The 21,493-nt window shown below is 47.2% G+C and overlaps 1 protein-coding gene across 1 annotated transcript in view; it reads right to left on the bottom strand.

Annotated features, from left to right (window-relative positions):
* Positions 1–13,783: 13,783 nt before the first annotated feature.
* The window catches only part of LOC310662913 (polyunsaturated fatty acid lipoxygenase ALOX15B-like), a 43,772-nt gene continuing 36,062 nt past the window's right edge, over positions 13,784–21,493 (bottom strand). Inside the window, exons 12-14 of the mRNA XM_083410276.1 lie at positions 17,555–17,655; positions 16,178–16,348; positions 13,784–15,472 (exon numbers count right to left, since the gene is read on the bottom strand). Of these exons, the coding sequence (XP_083266402.1) occupies positions 15,293–15,472; positions 16,178–16,348; positions 17,555–17,655 (452 nt within the window). The 3' untranslated portion in view covers positions 13,784–15,292. The remainder of the gene's footprint in view (positions 15,473–16,177; positions 16,349–17,554; positions 17,656–21,493) is intronic.

Genomic DNA, 21,493 nt, shown 5'->3' with positions numbered 1-21,493 from the left:
CGCTTCAGGTTACATACGCTTCAGGTTACAGACTCCGCTAACCCAGAAATAGTGCTTCAGGTTAAGAACTTTGCTTCAGGATGAGAACAGAAATCGTGCTCCGGCGGCGCAGCGGCAGCAGGAGGCCCCCATTAGCTAAAGTGGTGCTTCAGGTTAAGAACAGTTTCAGGTTAAGAACGGACCTCCGGAACAAATTAAGTACTTAACCCGAGGTACCACTGTACATAAAATGAGGCAGTGCCCCACCAGTCTCAGCTAGCTCCTCCTGCCTGCTTCAACCTCCTCAAGTCTCCATCTTCCCAGAGTTCCCTGGGAAGAGGGATCTGTTCTTAACAACTATTTTTGGATGGCAGACACCGTGGCTTTCTGAAGGAAGCTGGCATTTGGATTGTTCTCAGTCCCCGTCTGAGGGACGCATGTGAAAGCAGCATTCTGACACTTTAAGCCATGGGTAGGCAAACTAAGGCCCGGGGGCCGGATCCGGCCCATTTCCTTCTAAATCCGGCCCGCGGGCGGTCCGGGAATCAGCGTGTTTTTACATGAGTAGAATGTGTCTTTTTATTTAAAATGCACCTCTGGGTTATTTGTGGGGCATAGGAATTTCCTCATTTTTTCTCTCTCCAAAATATAGTCTGCGCCTCCCCCAAGGTCTGAGGGACAGTGGACCGGGCCCCTGCTGAAAAAGTTGGCTGACCCCTGTCTATGGCTTCCCCCAGAGCATCCTGGGAAAGGAGTCCTTTCACAGAGCTACATTTCCCAGAGTTCCCTGGGAAGAGGGATTTCTCCTTAAACCACACCGGCAGTTGTAGCAGCCCTGTGAGGGGTATAGACTCTCCTCCCTACGACTCTTAAGCACCCTAAAACTACAGTTCCCAGGATTATTCGGGGGGAACCGGTTTAAAGTGGTCTAAGGGTTTTTGAAATGTACGGCATGTGTGCGGCCTCCTCCTGCCTAATAGCAGAGCCGGCCCCCAGCGGGCGGCACCTGGGCAGGCTCCAGTTGCCTGCAGTCAACCTGCTTCTCAGGGACGGCAGAGCTCTCACACAACCACAACCGATACCTGAGGCCAGGTGTTCAAGGAAAGCATCAAACGACAAAGCACTCTCTCTCTCTCTCCCCAAAACCAGGCCCCAACACTAAGCAAAATTCAATGAGCAACTTGCATCTGTTTATATGTTTCCCGGCCTGCTCAGACAAGCATGTTTTCCACTGCCTTTCCCGACTCGACTTCTCAAAATGCATTTGCCTTTTGGGGCGTGTGGGTTTTTCGCCCTTCTTCTTTTGTTTAAAACTGTTTTACAACAGCCCTTGTTTACATGGAAGATGGGTCAAACTGTCCTGACACTCAAGAACCTTTATGGGGGCAGGGCTGTCTCTTGGAATATAAAGGGGGCGGAAGCCCTTTGCATCCACCCAAAGTTTTGTCAAATTCAGACACCAGCGCCCCATAAAACTCAGTTTGTCCTCAGCTAGCCTCCTCCAGCCTGTTTCATAGAACCACAGAGTTGGAAAGGACCGTCAGGGCTCCACCCTCTGCAATATATAGGGATCTTTTTGCCCAATGTGGGACTCGAACCCACAACCCTGAGATTAAGCGTCTCATGCTGTACTGACTGAGCTAGAATGCAGTCAGACAATGGCAAGCTGCAGTAGACCAGCCAGTTGCCACCAAGGCTTGTAGTTAGCAACCCATAAACACCTGGTTGAACAGACAGGTGCCGGCAACACATCAATGGCAGTGCTTTCAGAGCAGTGGAGATTTTAATCTGGGTGCCATAAATAAATAAATTGGGACTGGTAGGTCGGAAGTAGTGATGTATGGAAGTGAGAGCTGGACCATAAAGAAGGCTGATCGCCAAAGAATAGATGCTTTTGAATTCTGGTGCTGGAGGAGACTCTTGAGAGTCCCATGGACTGCAAGAAGATCCAACCTCTCTATTCTGAAGGAAATCAGCCCTGAGTGCTCACTGGAAGGACAGATCCTGAAGCTGAGGCTCCAAGACTTTGGCCACCTCCTGAGAAGAGAAGACTCCCTGGAAAAGACCCTGATGTTGGGAAAGATGGAGGGCACAAGGAGAAGGGGGTGACAGAGGACGAGATGGTGGGACAGTGTTCTCGAAGCTACCAGCATGAGTTTGACCAAACTGCGGGAGGCAGTGGAAGACAGGAGGGCCTGGCGTGCTCTGGTCCAGGGGGTCACGAAGAGTCAGACACGACTAAATGACAACAAAAGGTCGGAAGGCAGGGAGCCCAACAGCAGGTGGTTCCAGAGCAGATCAGAGGCAGGGCCGCCTGATTCCGGCTTGGTCCCCATCTTCCAGAGGAGGGCAACCAAAATGGTCAAAGGCCTGGAAACGATGCCTTATGAGGAACGGCTAAGGGAGCTGGGCATGTTTAGCCTGGAGAAGAGGAGGTTAAGGGGTGATATGATAGCCATGTTCAAATATATAAAAGGATGTCATATAGAGGAGGGAGAAAGGTTGTTTTCTGCTGCTCCAGAGAAGCGGACACGGAGCAATGGATCCAAACTACAAGAAAGAAGATTCCACCTAAACATGAGGAAGAACTTCCTGACAGTAAGAGCTGTTCGACAGTGGAATTTGCTGCCAAGGAGTGTGGTGGAGTCTCCTTCTTTGGAGGTCTTTAAGCAGAGGCTTGACAACCATATGTCAGGAGTGCTCTGATGGTGTTTCCTGCTTGGCAGGGGGTTGGACTCGATGGCCCTTGTGGTCTCTTCCAACTCTATGATTCTATGATTCCTCTCTTCTGGGCTCTACAAGGGCAACATTGAGACTTAAGGAGGAGGAAGGTGATGTCAAGTTTCACCACCTTGGGCTGCTTGCGTGTAATAAGGCAGGCAGGCAGAAACTGGCTGGGGTTAGGCTGAGATTAATGGGACAGCACCCTAACAGACCAGCTCTCTTGGCTCCCGGTTGCTGGAGAACAAAGACTCAAAAGAAAGATTCCTTCCCAAGCCTTTAATGTTTAGATCGCTGCGGTCCACATCCAAATTGTCCCACTTCAGGCAACGCACCGGGTGAATCCTGCAACAAAGGCAGGTGCTCCTACTACCCGAGCTCTGGAAGCCAATCCGAAATGGTTGCATCCCTTTGCTACCCTGTATTTATGAATGGGGCAGGCCAGGGGATTGGTGGTGGGACAACGTTGAGTGGTCAGAGGGAGAAGAGAGAGCAGACTGGGGGGAGAGGTGCTGGAAGCTGAAGAGGCAACAGGGCACCGTGAGCGGGAAGAGGCTGTGGCAGAGAGCAGTCTAGAACGAGAGGCAGAAGGGAAGATGAAGATGATGGATTACTCGGAGCTAGCTGGCCTGACTGGAAGAATCCGCGACCAGAAAGAAGAGGAATACCAAGAAGATTGGAAGAAATTTAAAGACTATTTCAATAAATATTGTAATATAAAAAATTAGAAAGCCAAATAGGCCTAGGATTCAAATAGGATTTATTAAATAAAGGAGGGTTAGAAAGTAAGAAAAGGGATTAAATTAGATAATAACCAGAAATATTTTGGTTTAAGGATGATACTGGAAAGCTGTTACATACAGATACAAGGAAATTCAGAAGGGAGGGAATAGAGGAAGTCAACAAACATGTAAATAAGTATGGGCTTTTAAAGGATTAAGTTTGCTTTTACTGTTTATTTCTTTTATGGGTGGACTGTACTGTTTTCCTTTTTGATGCACTCTTTATTAATTTTTATTTTTTTCCTCCTTTTTGTGTTATACGTTCTGATAGGTGCTATAATTGTGAAAAACTTAATAAAAAAAATTGGGGGAAAAACAACAGAATGAGAGGCAGAAGAGGAGGTTGGATGAGAGGCGGAAGAGGATGGGAGCTAAGAGGCAGAGGTGAGGCAGGCTGGTGAAGAAGCCAGGGCGTCTCCCCCTCCTGCTGTGACTAGCTCCCCTCCTCCCTGGTCTCCCAGAACCAGAAGAGGGATGAAGAGGGAGGAGCAAAGGCAGGCACAACGATGTAGTCTCAGCTTGTTTTGTAACGATCTGGGAGAGGAGGAGATTCTTTGCAACTGTCTCATTGGGGCAAGTGTTAAGTTGTGGGTGAACATATCAGACGACACAGTGATTCTGCAAACAGCTCTTGTTTATTCACAGGCCAGAACAGAACTGAACTGAAGGGTTCAGCCAGCCTGCTTATATAGAGCTCAACTACAAAGCAACAGTAACAACTTTCTGTAACTATCCAATCACTGAACGTCACTTTCAATTCCTCATTTGCATATGTGGACCTGAGTGAAAACTATCTACAGTATCCCCCTGCTGGTCCAGGGTGAGAACTTCAGTACATAACACCAAGATCGACCGAGAAGAGTTGCTGGGCTCGCCAGGCCTGGACTCTTGAGCTGTTTTGGTTTGTTGAACGAAGAGAGTTAACTAATGTTGTGCGAGTTATTACTGAGAGGCTCCTGGCACCCACTCCTGACATCAAAAGCCTTCTCCTCCATTAATTTGTCCATTCCTCTTTCAAAGCTGCGTAGGTTTTTGGCTGTCACTGCCTCCTGCAGGAGAGCGTTCCAAAGGTTAACAACAAAAACCCTCGCTGGTTTTGCTGCAAGAGATTAACAGAAAACCATGGCTAAAAAAGCCACCTCTATTGGTCTGTAACCCCCCCAACCGTATTACCTGGGTTATGAAGGCGCCCAAAAGATGTTAAAGCAAAGATTATGGGACAATGCACACAGTGACTTGAGATCTCGATCACACGCAGCCTGTAGTCTGCTGGCAGAAGGAGTACAATATGGGTATGTCTTTAAGTTAACATCTTACATTAAAAACCTGACAGTACCAAACTATCGAAGGCTTTTCACCAAAGCCAGACTAAACGTCTTTCCTTCTGCAGTGTTGGATGGCAGGTTGAGAGGAGTTCCCTACCAGGACAGACTTCGCTCGTGTGCTCAAGACATTGATTCCATAAAACATATTTTGTTGCATTGTGCAAAATATGAGCAGGCCAGGGCTGAACTGATACTACCCTTGCTGGTATCTTTCCCGGGAAAACCAGAGGCTCACTATGTCAGTTTCCTATTGGAAGACCGGACAAACGCTAGAACATTAGCAGTGGCCAAGTTTTTATCGGTGGTTGCAAGAACCAATGATCCCTATATTCTGAACAAAATGGTTGTTTAACCTGGAGGTAGGCTGTATGAATTGTGTATTGCTTTGTTGGGTCTCTGGACCATAATAAAGATTGATGATGATGAAATTAACAAGGCCACGCCTCGAGAAATCACACCGGAAATTAATGTGGCATGCAAGCAGGGATAGGATTTGTAAAAAGGCACTCTAAGACTTCCCCAAAAGGGGGACGACGACGACAAGGGCAAGGGCAGTGAACCAGGAAACAACCACAAATGAGGCCAGCTGCAAGTCCGTCCTGGTGACTCTTGGGCCGTCTCTGTGACATTGGGGGGGGGGGCAGAAGACAAACGTCCTGTCACCCTGTTTCACTTCCCTCCAGGCTTGCGGCGGAAGAAAGCTTTCTTGGGAAAGTTTATTTTCAAGAAAGCTGTGTTTTCTCATGAAAGGCACCAAGTGCAGCGGGGACGCCAGGCGAGGGCTTGGGGGGGGGCAGACGTCCAGCCCGCACCCCCTCAGCAGAAACGGCGTAAGGGGCCCCAAACACTGCAAGGCTCATTTTTTTAAAGTACAGTGGTACCTCGGGTTACATACGCTTCAGGTTACATACGCTTCAGGTTACAGACTCCGCTAACCCAGAAATAGTACCTCAGGTTAATAACTTTGCTTCAGGATGAGAACACAAATCGTGCTCCGGTGGCGCAGCGGCAGCAGGAGGCCCCATTAGCTAAAGTGGTGCTTCAGGTTAAGAACAGTTTCAGGTTAAGAACGGACCTCTGGAACGAATTAAGTACTTAACCCGAGGTACCACTGTATTAAAAATGTGTTGAACTGAAGCATGAGGCCATTTCAGGGGTTGCTGTCAATAAACCAGACCAAGGTGCTGTCGGTGTGCCTTTTGATATCTCCCCGGGATGTTGATCCTTGTCCAGTTCTGGAAAGGAGTTGCACTCTGCCAGATAAGCCACCTTTGGCAAACAGATTGACGGCAGCACCTGCCGCTCTGAACCTTCCTCCCTTCCCCTCCGGATTACTGCAATGCCGTCAACTTGGGGCTGCCCTTGGAGATGTCCCAGAAACTGCCCCCAGCTCAGGATGCAGCCGCTAGATGGTTAAAACCTGCCCTATACATTCAGAGCGGTATCGCAACGCTTTAAACGGCCCTGGCTTCCCACAAAGAATCCTTTTGCACTTGCCGTTTTAGAAAATGTTTTGTCATATTTTGGTCAGTCTTACAGTACAGTGGCACCTTAGTACTGAAACGGCTTGGCTCCTGAACGCCGCAAACCCGGAATTGAGTGTCCGGTTTGTGAACGTTTTTCGGAAGACAAACGTCCAACGCTTGAGTGCAGGAACCTCCCGCAGCCAATCGGAAACTGCGCCTTGGTTTTCGAACAGTTTCAGGAGTCGAACAGACTCCTGGAATGGATTAAGTTTGAGAACCAAGGTTGTTGTTGTTGTTTAGTCATTTAGTCGTGTCCAACTCTTCGTGACCCCCTGGACCAGAGCATGCCAGGCACTCCTGTCTTCCACTGCCTCCCGCAGTTTGGTCAAACTCATGCTGGTAGCTTCGAGAACACTGTCCCACCATCTCGTCCTCCGTCGCCCCCTTCTCCTTGTGCCCTCCATCTTTCCCAACATCAGGGTCTTTTCCAGGGAGTCTTCTCTTCTCATGAGGTGGCTAAAGTCTTGGAGCCTCAGCTTCAGTATCTGTCCTTCAAGTGAGCACTGATTTCCTTCAGAATGGAGAGGTTTGATCTTCTTGCAGTCCATGGGACTTTCAAGAGTCTCCTCCAGCACCAGAATTCAAAAGCATCCATTCTTCAGCGATATTCTTTATGGTCCAGCTCTCACTTCCATACATCACTACTGGGAAAACCATAGCTTTAACTATACGGACCTTTGTTGGTGATACGGAAGGGGGGGGGGCATGTCTTCTTCACCTCCTTCTTCGCTACAATATATCCATTTATTTCCAACTGTCAATGACAGAAGGGACTAAAATCTATAAATCATAGAAAATCAACGTGCCAATTTGCTCAATTTCTCTAGAACTCCATGACACCTTCCCTGTCCTCCATAATCCCTCAAGCAAGGTGTTAAGACCCTAATCCTGTCAAATCACTCTGCCAAGCCTTTCCTCTGGGCAATGCCAGGTGGCAGACTATGCATACATGGACCATTGTCTTCTCATCGCCGGTACTCAGGATGTGCTTATCTACGCATATCTCCAGCTCTGCATATTCCCCCCTCCCTCCTCCATATGTTAATCCTGTGTAACCCAACCTCTTCTTAATATATTCATGATGTAATCTGTGTAACCCAAACTCTTCTTAATGTATTCATGATGTAGCTGGGATGTATTTTGCACTGTATTCTGGGACATGGAGGGAAGTTTCAAAAGTTCATGTCACCCCTTTCTCGCGGTTCAATCTCGCCTTGAACCTTGTTGCGCAATAAACATGGATCTTCTGCAGTTTGCTCCTGTCTCCGGCTGAACTCCTTTTCCTCCACAGGGACCCGCGGACTTAGTCCGACGAGCTGGGTGGCAGAGCAGCCTCGCACCCAGATTTTGCCGTAACAGTTGGCAAGGTGATGTCTCTGCTACCACTGTATTTTGAATGATGGCTGATTTATTCTGGACTGTCTGCATATCAGAATCGTAGAATCCTGCATGCGGCTATCCCTGGATGGGCTCAAACCACCAATCTTCTGGTTAACGGCCAGCTTTTGTGACGTTTTCTTGAAGTTACTGCATTATTGACATCCAGAAGGGACCAAAAAACCCTAAATTGGAGCGTTCATGGCATAGAGAATTTTCAGCAGGCACAAACTGTATTGAAAGAGGGCATCTGTACACCTGCCCTGATAATACTATTGCGATCACAGCTTATTATCAATGCACAATAAACGGGGTGGTTGGGAAAGCTCGTTAACTCTCTCTGCTGTTGTTGTGGCTGGAATGAATTTTATGGTTAGATAAGGGATGGGAAACAGGTAGTTTATGACTGATTTTATCTCTTCCTGCTTCTTCTCCTGGTGAAGGAGCTTACAGTAGGTAAATGGGCTGTAACTGGGCCCTCCGACAGTTTGATATGTTCCCAAGCAGGGTGGGGTGGCGGGTAGATCTGAGGCAGATCAAATGTACACAAAGCCACCAGATTCCTAGGAAGCCTTTGGCAGAATAAGTAACCTGGCAAGGGAGCGCTCATTTTGCAATACTCAAGAGCTCCTTGTTGTCCCACATAAATGTCTTCTGAATGGCTTTTGCCTCGGGATCTCACTGGTTTCTTAAGCGGATACCCACGTTCTACTCCTGGGAGGGGGGGCTTGTGGCCTCCAACATTTCTCTGATGAAAACGGGGACTTTAAGCTTCTCCCGTTTGATCTCGCGGCACACATCTGCTGCCTTGAGCCAAGTGCAACCTCTCAGCCTAACCCAACCTCGCAGGAATGTTGTAAGGGGGAAATGTGCGAGGGAAGGGATCACGTGCAAAAACCTTCCACAGATAAATAGAATGAAATAAAGTTTTAGCTGTAAGCAGCCCTGAGTCCCTGTCAGTGGGGAAAGGTTGGAAATTATTATTATTATTATTATTATTAATGGAAACTGTGAGAGTGATCAAGAGCATACCAGAAATTCCGACTGAACTCAGAGAGAATTAGTTCTGAGTAAAAATGCTTAAGATCATAGAATCATAGAGTTGGAAGAGACCACCAGGGCCATCGAGTCCAACCCCCTGCCAAGCAGGAAACACCATCAGAGCACTCCTGACATATGGTTGTCAAGCCTCTGCTTAAAGACCTCCAAAGAAGGAGACTCCACCACACTCCTTGGCAGCAAATTCCACTGTCAAACAGCTCTTACTGTCAGGAAGTTCTTCCTAATGTTTAGGTGGAATCTTCTTTCTTGTAGTTTGGATCCATTGCTCCGTGTCCGCTTCTCTGGAGCAGCAGAAAGCAACCTTTCTCCCTCCTCTATGTGACATCCTTTTATATATTTGAACATGGCTATCATATCACCCCTTAACCTCCTCTCCTCCAGGCTAAACATGCCCAGCTCCCTTAGCCGTTCCTCATAAGGCATCGTTTCCAGGCCTTTGACCATTTTGGTTGCCCTCCTCTGGACACCTTCCAGTTTGTCAGTGTCCTTCTTGAACTGTGGTGTCCAGAACTGGACACAGTACTCCAGGTGAGGTCTGACCAGAGCAGAATACAGTGGCACTATTACTTCCCTTGATCTAGATGCTATACTCCTATTGATGCAGGGAGTAAGCTCCATTTAATACAGAGGAACTTACTTCTCAGTAGACAATAAAGGAATAAACACGCCATGTGCTTCCTACGAAATGGCTGGCTGCTGAAACATCACAATTAAAGAATTTAAAGTGGATTGGTAACCTTTTCCTTTGAAATTATAGGAAGGGCTTCGAATGCCAGCTTCGCCATTTCCTTCATTTTTTTTCCGGGGGGTGGGGGGGACACAGGGGTACGCATACCCCTAAACATTTTGTGAATCTAAGTTTGGCCTTGTTGAAGGCCAGTATTTCAATATGAGTAGGAAAATGAGAGTACCTCTAAACGTTTTTTTAAAAAATGCAAAAAAGCACTGGGTGCAGGGATTTTTTTGTCTTTCTCTACAGTTCTATGGGATGCGGGTGGCGCTGTGGTCTAAACCACTGAGCCTAGGGCTTGCCGATCAGAAGGTCGGCTGTTCGAATCCCCGCAACGGGGTGAGCTCCCGTTGCTCGGTCCCTGCTCCTGCCAACCTAGCAGTTCAAAAGCACGCCAATGTGCAAGTAGATAAATAGGTACCGCTCTGGCGGGAAGGTAAACGGCGATTCCGTGCGCCGCTCTGGTTCGCCAGAAGCGGCTTAGTCATGCTGGCCACATGATCCGGAAAAACTGTCTGCGGACAAACACCGGCTCCCTCGGCCTGTAAAGTGAGATGAGTGCCACAACCCCAGAGTTGTTCGCGACTGGACTTAGCTGTCAGGGGTCCTTTACCTTTACCTTTTTTTAAAACAGTTCTATGAGTCTATGGTCACCCCTTTAGCACCATGAGCACAAATAATCATCAACGTGCAATGAAATGGATTTCTCTGGAGGGATATCTTTGTAGCATTCTGAATGCTGAATTTTCTTTGCCCGCGATCATTTGGACGAACTTGTCTTGAAGTGGGAACGGAAGATGAACCAAACTACAGTGGTACCTCAGGTTAAGTACTTAATTCGTTCCGGAGGTCCGTTCTTAACCTGAAACTGTTCTTAACCTGAAGCACCACTTTAGCTAATGGGGCCTCCTGCTGCCGCCGCACCGCCGGAGCACGATTTCTGTTCTAGGCCTGAAGCAAAGTTCTTAACCTGAAGCACCATTTCTGGGTTAGCGGAGTCTGTAACCTGAAGCGTATGTAGCCTGAGGTACCACTGTAGCTCGTTTGCTTGCAAAGGGACAAATGCGGGCCAGAATTAGTTCCTTTTCGGAGACGCCGAACCAGTACTTCCTTTGACGAACGAACTTCCCTAGTGCATTCTGGGAAATGTAGGTTTGTGCAATGGAACTGGGTCAAAACACGCTGTCCACCCTAGTGCAACAAATCAATGTTGTTGGTTTTTTAAAATGAACTTTTTGTGGTTTGGAAAATGATGAGCAAATACACTACAAAGTGCAGAATGATTAACAGGAAGATGTATTTTTATTTTATTATAAGGACCCCACAATAAAATTGTTACCTTCCAGCCTCCCCAAAAAAGCAGAATAAATGCTCAGGAAAGACAGGATTTAATCTAACCTCTGCGTAAACATTGTGTGATCAAATCGGATGAATGCTCAATATATAGGTGGAGGAGCTTTGCGGCTGTGTGCCAACGTTTCTGAACTAGACGGACGAAGGATCCGACTCTGTCCTAGCTGTTTTCCTGTGCTCCTGTCTTTTCGCCAGCCGCGGAAACAAGAGCTAGATAGGCCCTGCGACTTTATACCTGCTATTTCCATTGTTTTGCTATTCAGAAAGTCGATAGGACAAACACAGGTACAAAATCGACAGTGGCAAAAAACCATTGTATTTCAACCTCCGACATTACTTGGTAAACAGTAGGCACAGGGGAACAAAGTTAGGCTGCTGCAAAGGCCTCAAGAGAATTACGGTAGCAGAGTTTCGCATGCCGGGAAACGGAGAAAAAAGGGAAAGCGCAAGCATGAATCACATTTCTGGCCGAAGACCATCGGCGAGAGTTCAGCGCTGGGGCACGGCGAGGGCTCGGGCTGCAATCTCTGAGCACATCCGGAATAAATCACACACAAACACTCTCAACATGGCTTCTTGCAGAGTACAATTGCATCTTACGCAGGGGTTTGGTTCCCAGGGCCTCGCAGATGCAAAAACACCGTATTTTTCGCTCTATAAGACACACTGTTTTCCTCCTAAAAAGTAAGGGGAAATGTGTGTGCGTCTTATGGAGCAGCTATCCCAGAAGCCAGAACAGCAAGAGGGGTTGTTGCTTTCTCTGCGCAGCAATCCCTCTTGCTGTTCTGGCTTCTGGGATAGCCGTGCGAAACCTCCTCAGGGCAGTGGGAGGAACGTTCCCCATGCCCTGAAGAGGCTTTGCGTTGCTTTCGCAGAAGCCAGAACAGCAAGAGGGATCGCTGGACAGCGAAAGCAGCGGTCCCTCTTGCTGTTCTGGCTTCTGGGATTCAGATTATTTTTTTCCTGTTTTCCTCCTCCAAAAACTAGGTGCGTCTTATGGTCTGGTGCGTCTTATAGAGCAAAAAATACGGCATGTCTATTTGGACTGCCCCCCCCCCCCCGAGCATCCTTCTCTTTCTGGAGTTGGGATGCAGAGTGGGCCTCGCCTGCCCCCCCTCAAGCAAGGAAGAGAGCTGAAAAGCTCTTACTGCATGGGGTTGGGGGGGGGGGAGATGGCTGCTGAACGCCTGAAGCTGGGTTTTGAGCTCTAAGGTCAACTCTAAGGCAAGTTTCTGCTCTATAACCAACTCTTAGCATTTGTTTTCATCCTCTCTTCCATGTTATTTCTAAACTCCTTTTGGTGCTTCGTTTTGTTGTTTTCATTTATTGTTTTATCTCATTGTTTTATTGTTCTAACTCCCCTAAACAGTGAGGCTGCATGAAGCTGGGCTGGGCTGAGTACCGTATTTTTCGCTCTATAGGACGCACTTTTTTCCCCTCCAAAAATTAAGGGGAAATGTGTGTGCATCCTATAGAGCGAATGCAGGCTGCGCGGCTAAGCCCAAAGCCAGAACAGGGAGACGGAGCGCTGCGCGGCGCTCCGCTTCGCTGTTCTACCTTGGGGATGGCTGCTCTGCGGAGGCTTCAAAGGCTGCGCTCTGGGGGCTTCAGGCAGCTATCCGCAAGCCTTCGGAGCGCAGCAGGAATTCCCTCTGCGCTCCGAAGGCTTGCAGATAGCCGCCTGAAGCCTGGAGAGCGAGAGGGGTTGGCGCACACTGATCCCTCTTGCTCTCCAGGCTTCACTTCGCTGGAGAGGCGCTGCACAGTTTTCTCTCTCTGCGCAGAGCCCCTTCAGTGAAGCGGGATGAGAAAAGGAAGGGGCTCTGTTTCTCCTGCCGCTTCGCTGAAGGGGCGCTGAGCAGAGAGGGGGAATATTTCTCCCCCTCCTATGGTCCGGTGTGTCCTATAGAGCGAAAAATACGGTACTTTGCTAGGCAGTGCCAAACACAAGTTCGAGCCAAAGTTGAGAAGATACTAGTTATAAATTAAGGAAGAGAATCATCTTGATTATCAGAACTGTTGACGAGCGAGCCCAGGGGGCAGCTTCAGAGTCTCCAAAACGCTCCCTTCTGCCGGATGGCACTTATGCCGGACTCGTAAATTCAAGGCCACCACATTTAGAGATACTTGATTTCTGCGAACTGCTGACAAATAATAATCATTATTATGGTACTTACTAGAAAGAACTGTCGGGACGCGGGCGCCCCTGTGAGTTAAACCACAGAGCCTAGGGCTTGCCGATCAGAAGGTCGGCGGTTCGAATCCCCACAACGGGGTGAGCTCCCGTTGCTCGGTCCCTGCTCCTGCCAACCTAGCAATTTGAAAGCACGCCAGTGCAAGTAGATAAATAGGTACTGCTCCAGCGGGAAGGTAAACGGCGTTCCCGTGCACTGCTCTGGTTCGTCAGAAGCGGCTTAGTCATGCTGGCCACATGACCCGTAAGCTGTACGCCGGCTCCCTCGGCCAGTAAAGCAAGATGAGCGCCACAGCCCCAGAGTCGGTCACGACTGGACCTAATGGTCAGGGGTCCCTTTACCTTTACCTAGAAAGAACTGCATGGAGTTTTCCTGAGGCAGAAAGAGCTCTTGAGCTCTCTGCCTTGCTCCCATCAGGTCCAGCCACACTTCTGCAGGGCTACACACACACACACACACACGCCCTGCCCTAGCAACCAACAGTTGGCCGGTTGGTGGCAGGAATGCCTACTAGAGGCTTAAAAACAGCACCACTCAGGCGACAAGGTAAATAAATGGAATGGGCTTGCTTCAAAAACTACCTGACTAAATATGGTTCCAAAAATAATGGTTGTGCTTAGGTTAATTTCACAGATATAATGGGAAAAAATCGATTTGAATAAAGGAATGCAGATTGTTGGTAACCAATGAGACGTGTCGAAGCCGCAAAGAGATAGAGGGAAGTCAGCTAACATAACAGGGATTCAAACAAGTTTACTGGAACAGAAAGCAAGTGATTGTAAGGGAAGAAAATAAATATGAATGTCATTTCTTTCTGGGAGCCTTTTGTGTAGAATATTCAAATTACGGTTTGTATCCTTTGAACAATTTTGTGTACGTCTTTAATTCTTTTTCTTCTCTTTATTATTGTCTTTTTTTTTGCTTTTCTTCTTTTCTTTTTGTGTATTCAGGTGTAATTTTTAATTTATTCTTTCTCTGTAATTTTCCAAAATGCAATAATTTTTAATTTTATTTTTTTTACGCAGCGTTTTATGCCTTGACCTGAAAGCAGTTCATTCGCAACCCAGCATCCACAAGCTCTTACTGGGTGGGGAGTTATTGTTTCATTTTGTTTTTGATTTTTATGTTGTGAACTGCCCCGTGGTCTTCACATGAAGGGCTATATACATATTTAACAAATAAAAAATAATAATATTTTGAAGTCTTACTGGAATCAAAGGGACACAAAGCCCACAACGGGTTTAAACTATGTACGCTTGAAAATTGAGTTTTTCGTTTGAAAAATCCGCTAGGGCGCAAAGCTATCTGGATTGACATATTGATTGAAATGGGTTTGGGTTGCTGTTTTGTGTGTGTTTGTGTGTGTGTTTGTGTGTGTGTTTTAATGACCTCCCCTTGCATTTTTGTCTAAACACCTCTAACCACCACCCCCCCCACTGCCAAATGGAAAGAAAACACAGCTCTGCGTTCGAATCACGCTGCCAAGTGGCAACCTGGCTGTCTGAAAGTGGTTCTTCCCTCTCCAAACCCCTGATCCCTTTACGGCACGAGGGAAAGGAAGGGTGTGAAATGATACAGGAAATGATAAAGGAAGAGCGCAGCCGCTGCAATTTCCAGACTAGTCCTAAAGGGCAGCCCCACGCAGAGCGCATTACAGTAGTCCAGTCTTGAGGTTGCATCAGAACATAGGAAGCTGCCTTCTACAGAGTCAGACCGTTGGTCTAGCTAGATCACTTTTACCTACACTGGCTGGCAGCAGTCAGACGCCAGGGATTAAACATGATATGTCCAGCACAGAAAGGTCAAAGGTCCCCAAGGTCATCTGTCTACAATTCTGTGATTCTAAGGAGCACCCCCAAACTGCACCCCTGCTCCTCCAGGGAGGATGCCGCCCCAATCACAACAGGCACTATATATTTTGTGGATCTCTTTTTTAAGGGTTCTGTGAATCTTCAAGTTGCATGCTGCCAGCCTGAGCCTGCCTGCTGCGGAATTCCTATCCCATGTTTACAGTCACAGGCCCTAGCCTGCTGCACTCAAAGAAATCTCTAGCGATGTGGGGCTGCGCTTCTGTTTCTCCATAAAGAGAAACTCAAAAGCAGCCTTAGCCCAACCGGGCGCCCTCTGGATGTTTTGGACTGGGGGCTGGTGGGAGTTGTAGTATCGAGCACCCGGAGGGCGCCGGGTAGAGGAAGGCTGCAGTGTGGTCTGGAGGCATGCGCTGCGCTGCAAAAGCCGGCTTCTATATGCATGTGCTGTTCTCTATGCTGTCTGGGCAGAGGTAGGTGTAAGGAAACTTCATCGACTTATTCCTGCTCTTGATTTCCTCGGAAATGTGCGCCAGGCGCTCTTGAAAAGCCGTTATGAGCTGCTTCGGTTCCTCCTCGACAAAGTGCTCGTCGTCGTATTGCCCTAGAGGTTTCTGCAAACAGGAACAGAGAGAGAGAGATGCAGGGTGACTTTAGTTTATTGTTACCAGACGTCCAGGGCAGATCCTGAAGCTGAGGCTCCAAGACTTTGGCCACCTCATGAGAAGAGAAGACTCCCTGGAAAAGACCCTGATGTTGGGAAAGATGGAGGGCACATAGCTTTAACTATGCCAACAAAGGTCCATATAGTTAAAGCTCTGGTTTTCCCAGTGGTGATGTATGGAAGTGAGAGCTGGACCATAAAGAAGGCTGATCGCCGAAGAATGGATGCTTTTGAATTATGGTGCTGGAGGAGACTCTTGAGAACCCCATGGACTGCAAGGAGATCAAATCTCTCCATTCTTAAGGAAATCAGCCCTGAGTGCTCACTGGAAGAACAGATCCTGAAGCTGAGGCTCCAAGACTTTGGCCACCTCATGAGAAGAGAAGACTTCCTGGAAAAGACCCTGATGTTGGGAAAGATGGAGGGCACAAGGAGAAGGGGACGACAGAGGACGAGATGGTTGGACAGTGTTCTTGACGCTCCTTCAGGTATACAGGACTGAGGCCGTTTAGGGCTTTAAAGGTCAGCACCAACACTTTGAATTGTGCTCGGAAACGTACCGGGAGCCAATGCAGATCTCTCAGGACCGGTGTTATGTGGTCCTGGCGGGCACTCCCAGTCACCAGTCTGGCTGCCGCATTCTGGACATTCTTACCATGTCAAAATCCTCGTTCCGCAAGACCCAGATGACGGCGAGGACTTGGCTGGTGGTGTTCATCTCGGGGATGATGTCCAGGTACTCCTTCAGCGTCACTGGGGCTTTAACATCCGGCGGCGGTTTCCTCATGGACGATGGCAAATTGGGCATGAAGGCACCCATTTCAAACTGCAGCCCAGGGGAGGACAGAAGAAAGTTAAACAGAGCCTGCAAACTCAGCGCATATTGATTTAAAAGCAGAAGAACATAACACTCCTCCTTTCGGTTGTTGTTTCGTTTTACTATCCCCAAAGATCAGAAAGGATCTTTTTTCGCAGGCAGCCAGCCAGACAATTTTTTTTATTATTATTTTTTTGCATTTTGCAAAAGCTGAACTGCAGTGGAACAGAAGCACCGCTGTGACAAGCACGTTTCGGAGCTGGAAAGATGAGAAGATAGGTACGAGGGAGGACTGGCAGATGAAATCATTGGACAATGCAGAGATGGGAAGACTGACCGGGAAAATCAGAAATCAGGAAGATAGAACTTCAGTACAGAATAGGGCAAACATAGAATGTGCTTAAAAGGACACTGTAAGCACATGAACTCTCTGGCGGGCTTTAAATAACTCTTGCAATGACACAAAGACTTTGGATAGAACGGAGGGTTGTAATTTGGATCAACTTATAATATGCAGTTGATAAAGTTATTTAACTTTGCCAACAAAGGTCCGTATAGTTAAAGCTATGGTTTTCCCAGTAGTGATGTATGGAAGTGAGAGCTGGACCATAAAGAAGGCTGATCACCGAAGAACGGATGCTTTTGAATTCTGGTGCTGGAGGAGACTCTTGAGAGTCCCATGGACTGCAAGAAGATCAAACCTCTCCATTCTGAAGGAAATCAGCCCTGAGTGCTCACTGGAAGGACAGATCCTGAAGCTGAGGCTCCAAGACTTTGGCCACCTCATGAGAAGAGAAGACTCCCTGGAAAAGACTGATGCTCCCTGATGCTGGGAAAGATGGAGGGCACAAGGAGAAGGGGACGACAGAGGACGAGGTGGTGGGACAGAGTTCTCGAAGTGACCAGCATGAGTTTGACCAAACTGTGGGAGGCAGTGGAAGACAGGAGGGCCTGGCGTGCTCTGGTCCAGGGGGTCACAAAGAGGCGGACACGACTAAACAACAAAATTATTTAAAGAACCCATGGAGGGAAGTCCAAAGATTCGGAAGAATCTTGTGTTCAATTCTAATATTTCTAAGGGTTTTATTTGTGTGAATGAACTTGTGAAACCAAAAAAAAGAGATGAGCATGCTTCAGAATGGGAATCAGCACCTTCAAACATCCCTGACACAGATACTCCGTGCTCAGACAAGGAAGGAGAGCAGAATCACTTACCTGCCCACTGTTTACAGCTGCGTGATGGGCTGAGCACGTGAAGATCGCCATGGTCAGAAACTTGATGAGTTCTGGAACAGAGCGGATGGAGGAAGGAATGCCTGCAGGGAAGCGAGAGAACAAGTCCTTTACAACAGGTATCTTCAACCAAACAGAGAATCATAGAGCTGTAGCGCTGGAAGGGGACCGTGAGAGCCAGCGAGTCCAAGCCCCGGCCATAGAATCATAGAATCATAGAGTTGGAAGAGACCACAAGGGCCATTGAGTCCAACCCCCTGCCAAGCAGGAAACACCATCAGAGCACTCCTGACATATGGTTGTCAAGCCTCTGCTTAAAGACCTCCAAAGAAGGAGACTGCACCACACTCCTTGGCAGCAAATTCCACTGTCGAACAGCTCTTACTGTCAGGAAGTTCTTCCTAATGTTTAGGTGGAATCTTCTTTCTTGTAGTTTGGATCCATTGCTCCGTGTCCGCTTCTCTGGAGCAGCAGAAAAGAACCTTTCTCCCTCCTCTATGTGACATCCTTTTATATATTTGAACATGGCTATCATAGCCCACCTAAACCTCCTCTTCTCCAGGCTAAACATGCCCAGCTCCCTTAGCCGTTCCTCATAAGGCATCATTTCCAGGCCTTTGACCATTTTGGTTGCTCTCCTCTGGACACGTTCCAGTTTGTCAGTGTCCTTCTTGAACTGGGGTGCCCAGAACTGGACACAGTACTCCAGGTGAGGTCTGACCAGAGCAGAATACAGTGGCACTATTACTTCCCTTGATCTAGATGCTATACTCCTATTGATGCAGCCCAGAATTGCATTGGCTTTTTTAGCTGCCGCGTCACACTGTTGGCTCATGTCAAGTTTGTGGTCAACCAAGACTCCTAGATCCTTTTCACATGTACTGCTCTCAAACCCACCAGCTCAAACCCACCAGCCTGGGATTTAACCCAACCATGCATCTTGGAACCCATTTCCTTTTTTTCTTTTTTCTTTTTATTAATGTTCTTATGTCACATATGTATACATTATCATATTACATTACAGGGCATATTATAGTATAATTTCCAACATGTATACAAATTCTATACCATATTTTTCGCTGTATAAGACGCACTTCCCCCTCCAAAAAAGTAAGGGGTAATGTGTGTACGTCTTACGGAGCAAGTGCAGGCTGCGCAGCTATCCCAGAAGCCAGAACAGCAAGAGGGATTGCTGCTTTCGCTGCGCAGCGATCCCTCTTGCTGTTGTGACTTCGCTTCGCTGGAGAGGCGCTGCGCAGAGAGGGAGAGAATTTTTTTTCTTGTTCTCCTCCTCTAAAACTAGGTGCATTTTATGGGCAGGTGCATCTTATAGAGCGAAAAATATGGTATGTCAATTTTATGTAGAAAAAAGAATAAACAAAGACATAAAGCTATTTCAAAATAATATTTGTACCAACACTTCCTGTCAATCTCGTTGTATATTCTTTTTTTACAAATGAATATACTCTTATTATTGTAGTATTTCTTTACATTTTATCTAATACATTCCTATAGCAATATGTACCCTTGATCTTGTTTCTCAACTCAATTTCTCTCCAACACCAATCGAACGCTAGCATAGATAGCGAACCTTTACTATATCTTTGAACATATATCTATCCCATTTTTCCATAACCTTTTTGTTCTTGGGACCCGTTCCTTAATCTCGTACCATATCTCTGCAAGGGAGTTGTGCTCCTCTTGTAACCCCCAGCAACTCACTTGCAGGCCGTGACCCACCAGTTGAAGACCGGCGCTTTACAATGCATGTTGGATTTTGACAGTGGGTTCCCTCCTTCGTTGGAGGTTTATAAACAGAGGTCGGGCGGCCCCAAAGTTGATGGCCGTTGCCATTCAAATGGGGTGTGTGTGTGTGGCAGAGTTAGCAAAGCTGAACGGGGAAGATCCGGAATCAGCAGAAGAAGAAGAAGAAGTGTTTGGATTTGATATCCCGCCTTTCACTCCCTTTAAGGAGTCTCAAAGCGGTTAACATTCTCCTTTCCCTTCCTCCCCCACAACAAACACTCTGTGAGGTGAGTGAGGCTGAGAGACTTCAAAGAAGTGTGACTGGCCCAAGGTCACCCAGCAGCTGCACATGGAGGAGCGGGGAATCAAACCCGGTTCCCCAGATTACGAGACTACCGCTCTTAACCACTACACCACACTGGCTCTCTGAGCACGACGAACTGTTTCAAAAGGACTGGAGCAAATTTATGTTCTATATGAAAGAACATTGTAAACATCTGAAAACGTTTGCAGGTTTGAGTTGAAATGTTTTGTAATGAGAATATAAGGATTTACATGTAATGAGGGGAAATACAAAAGTAAGAGAGAAGGTAAAAAAAAGAAATGCTAAGAATATTGTAATTATGTATGGATGTCAGAAAGAGGCGTGGGAGGAGGTCAGTGCTTGGTTAGAGCAATGTTTGAGTTTATTGAATTATGTACGGAAACTGTGATTGTGATAAAATTGAAAACGTTAATGAATGTTAGAAGAATGCTGGAATGAAGTTATATGGTTTTAGCAGAAATGTTATAAAGAATTAAGTAAAAACTGATTGTTAATGGCCAAAGTGGAAAATTTAAAGTTAGATTGTGTTAAGATAAATTATAGAACAAAAAATGGAGAAAGATGGAAAGGATTTGCTGAAATAGCCAATTGAACTAGAATACAAAAAAGGGAGGTGTGAGGAGGTCGATGAAACAAGTAAATGAAAGGTAAAGATAAGGAAATGTTGGGTGTGTTTTTAAATGTTTTTGTTTTTCTTGTTGTTCTGATGTATTGTTTTTTCTGTTTTTATTTTTGATGTATTGTTTGTTAAAATTTTTATTGTTTCTTCTTTTTTTCTGTAACTATTAAACTTCTAATAAATACTATTTAAAAAAATAAATAAATAAAATTGAAAACGCAGTAAAAATTATTATAAAAAACACACAAATGGGAGGTGTTTGTTTGTTTATGTGTGTGTGTTTGAGAGGGAAAGAGAGCGAGAGAGATCTTGTGATCAATAATATGGGGTGATGCTTGCCTGCCCACCCCCACACCCCCAATATTTTATTCAGGTTGGCTGGAGACAGGGACCCTAAGGCAGAAATAGGGTCGGGGCTTCCTCCCTTCCCTCGTGACCCCAGACCACTAAAGCACTGTTGGCGTTTGTAATGGTTCTAGGGGTTGCTCGTGCGTAAGCCGGTGCAAACACCTGGCTGGATTGCCTGAGCGAACCTTTTCTGTCCGGACAGCCACTCACCCGTGGCTGTCTCAATCGCTGGCAGAATCCGTCAGTGGGCGTTTCTTAAACTTCTTCCAGCAAAGAAGCTCTTTGACGCCTAGTCTTCTCCTACTCTCCCTGCGCGGAAGCCTTCTGCGCAAGGAGGGCGTGGGCAGCGGAGGACCTCTACTCTCCCCGCTGGTCCCCGGCAAGGAGTCATGGGACCGCCTCGCCGCTTCCCCCATCTGCCCCCCTTCTCCACTGGTGCTACGCTGATTCTCTTCCCCAGAAGATGGGCTGCCTCTCCCACTCCCGGGACGCTCTCCGGAATCCCTCTGGATTTTGCTCTCTCCCTCCAGCACTGATGGCAGTTCCCTGACAGCATTATAGAACTTCAGTAGGGAAAAGGACAGAGACAAAACTAGAATCCACCTGCTGTTGGCTCTGGCGCCATCTAGTGTTGGGCTCCCTAGCTTCCATCCAAGGGGGAAAGCTCAACAACTTTGATTTCCTTTAAAAACAACATAGGATTTGGCTCCCCACCCCGCCAAACAAAAACGTTGTCACTCCAAATCCCTCAGCTTCTCCTCCTGCCCCCATCACCTGGAGGAAAGGGCCTAGGAGCCTGATCTACAGCTTCAACGGCCAGGGGTCTGGAGACTCTGCTGTTACACACTGTATTAAACAAAAATCTGCCCTTATTCCCTTATGG

Source organism: Podarcis tiliguerta (assembly GCF_965153285.1).
Source record: "Podarcis tiliguerta genome assembly, chromosome: 13".
Classification (NCBI taxonomy): Eukaryota; Metazoa; Chordata; class Lepidosauria; order Squamata; family Lacertidae; genus Podarcis; species Podarcis tiliguerta.
The sequence above is the reverse complement of the archived record's forward strand: the minus strand, read 5'-3'. Positions and strand labels throughout refer to the sequence as shown.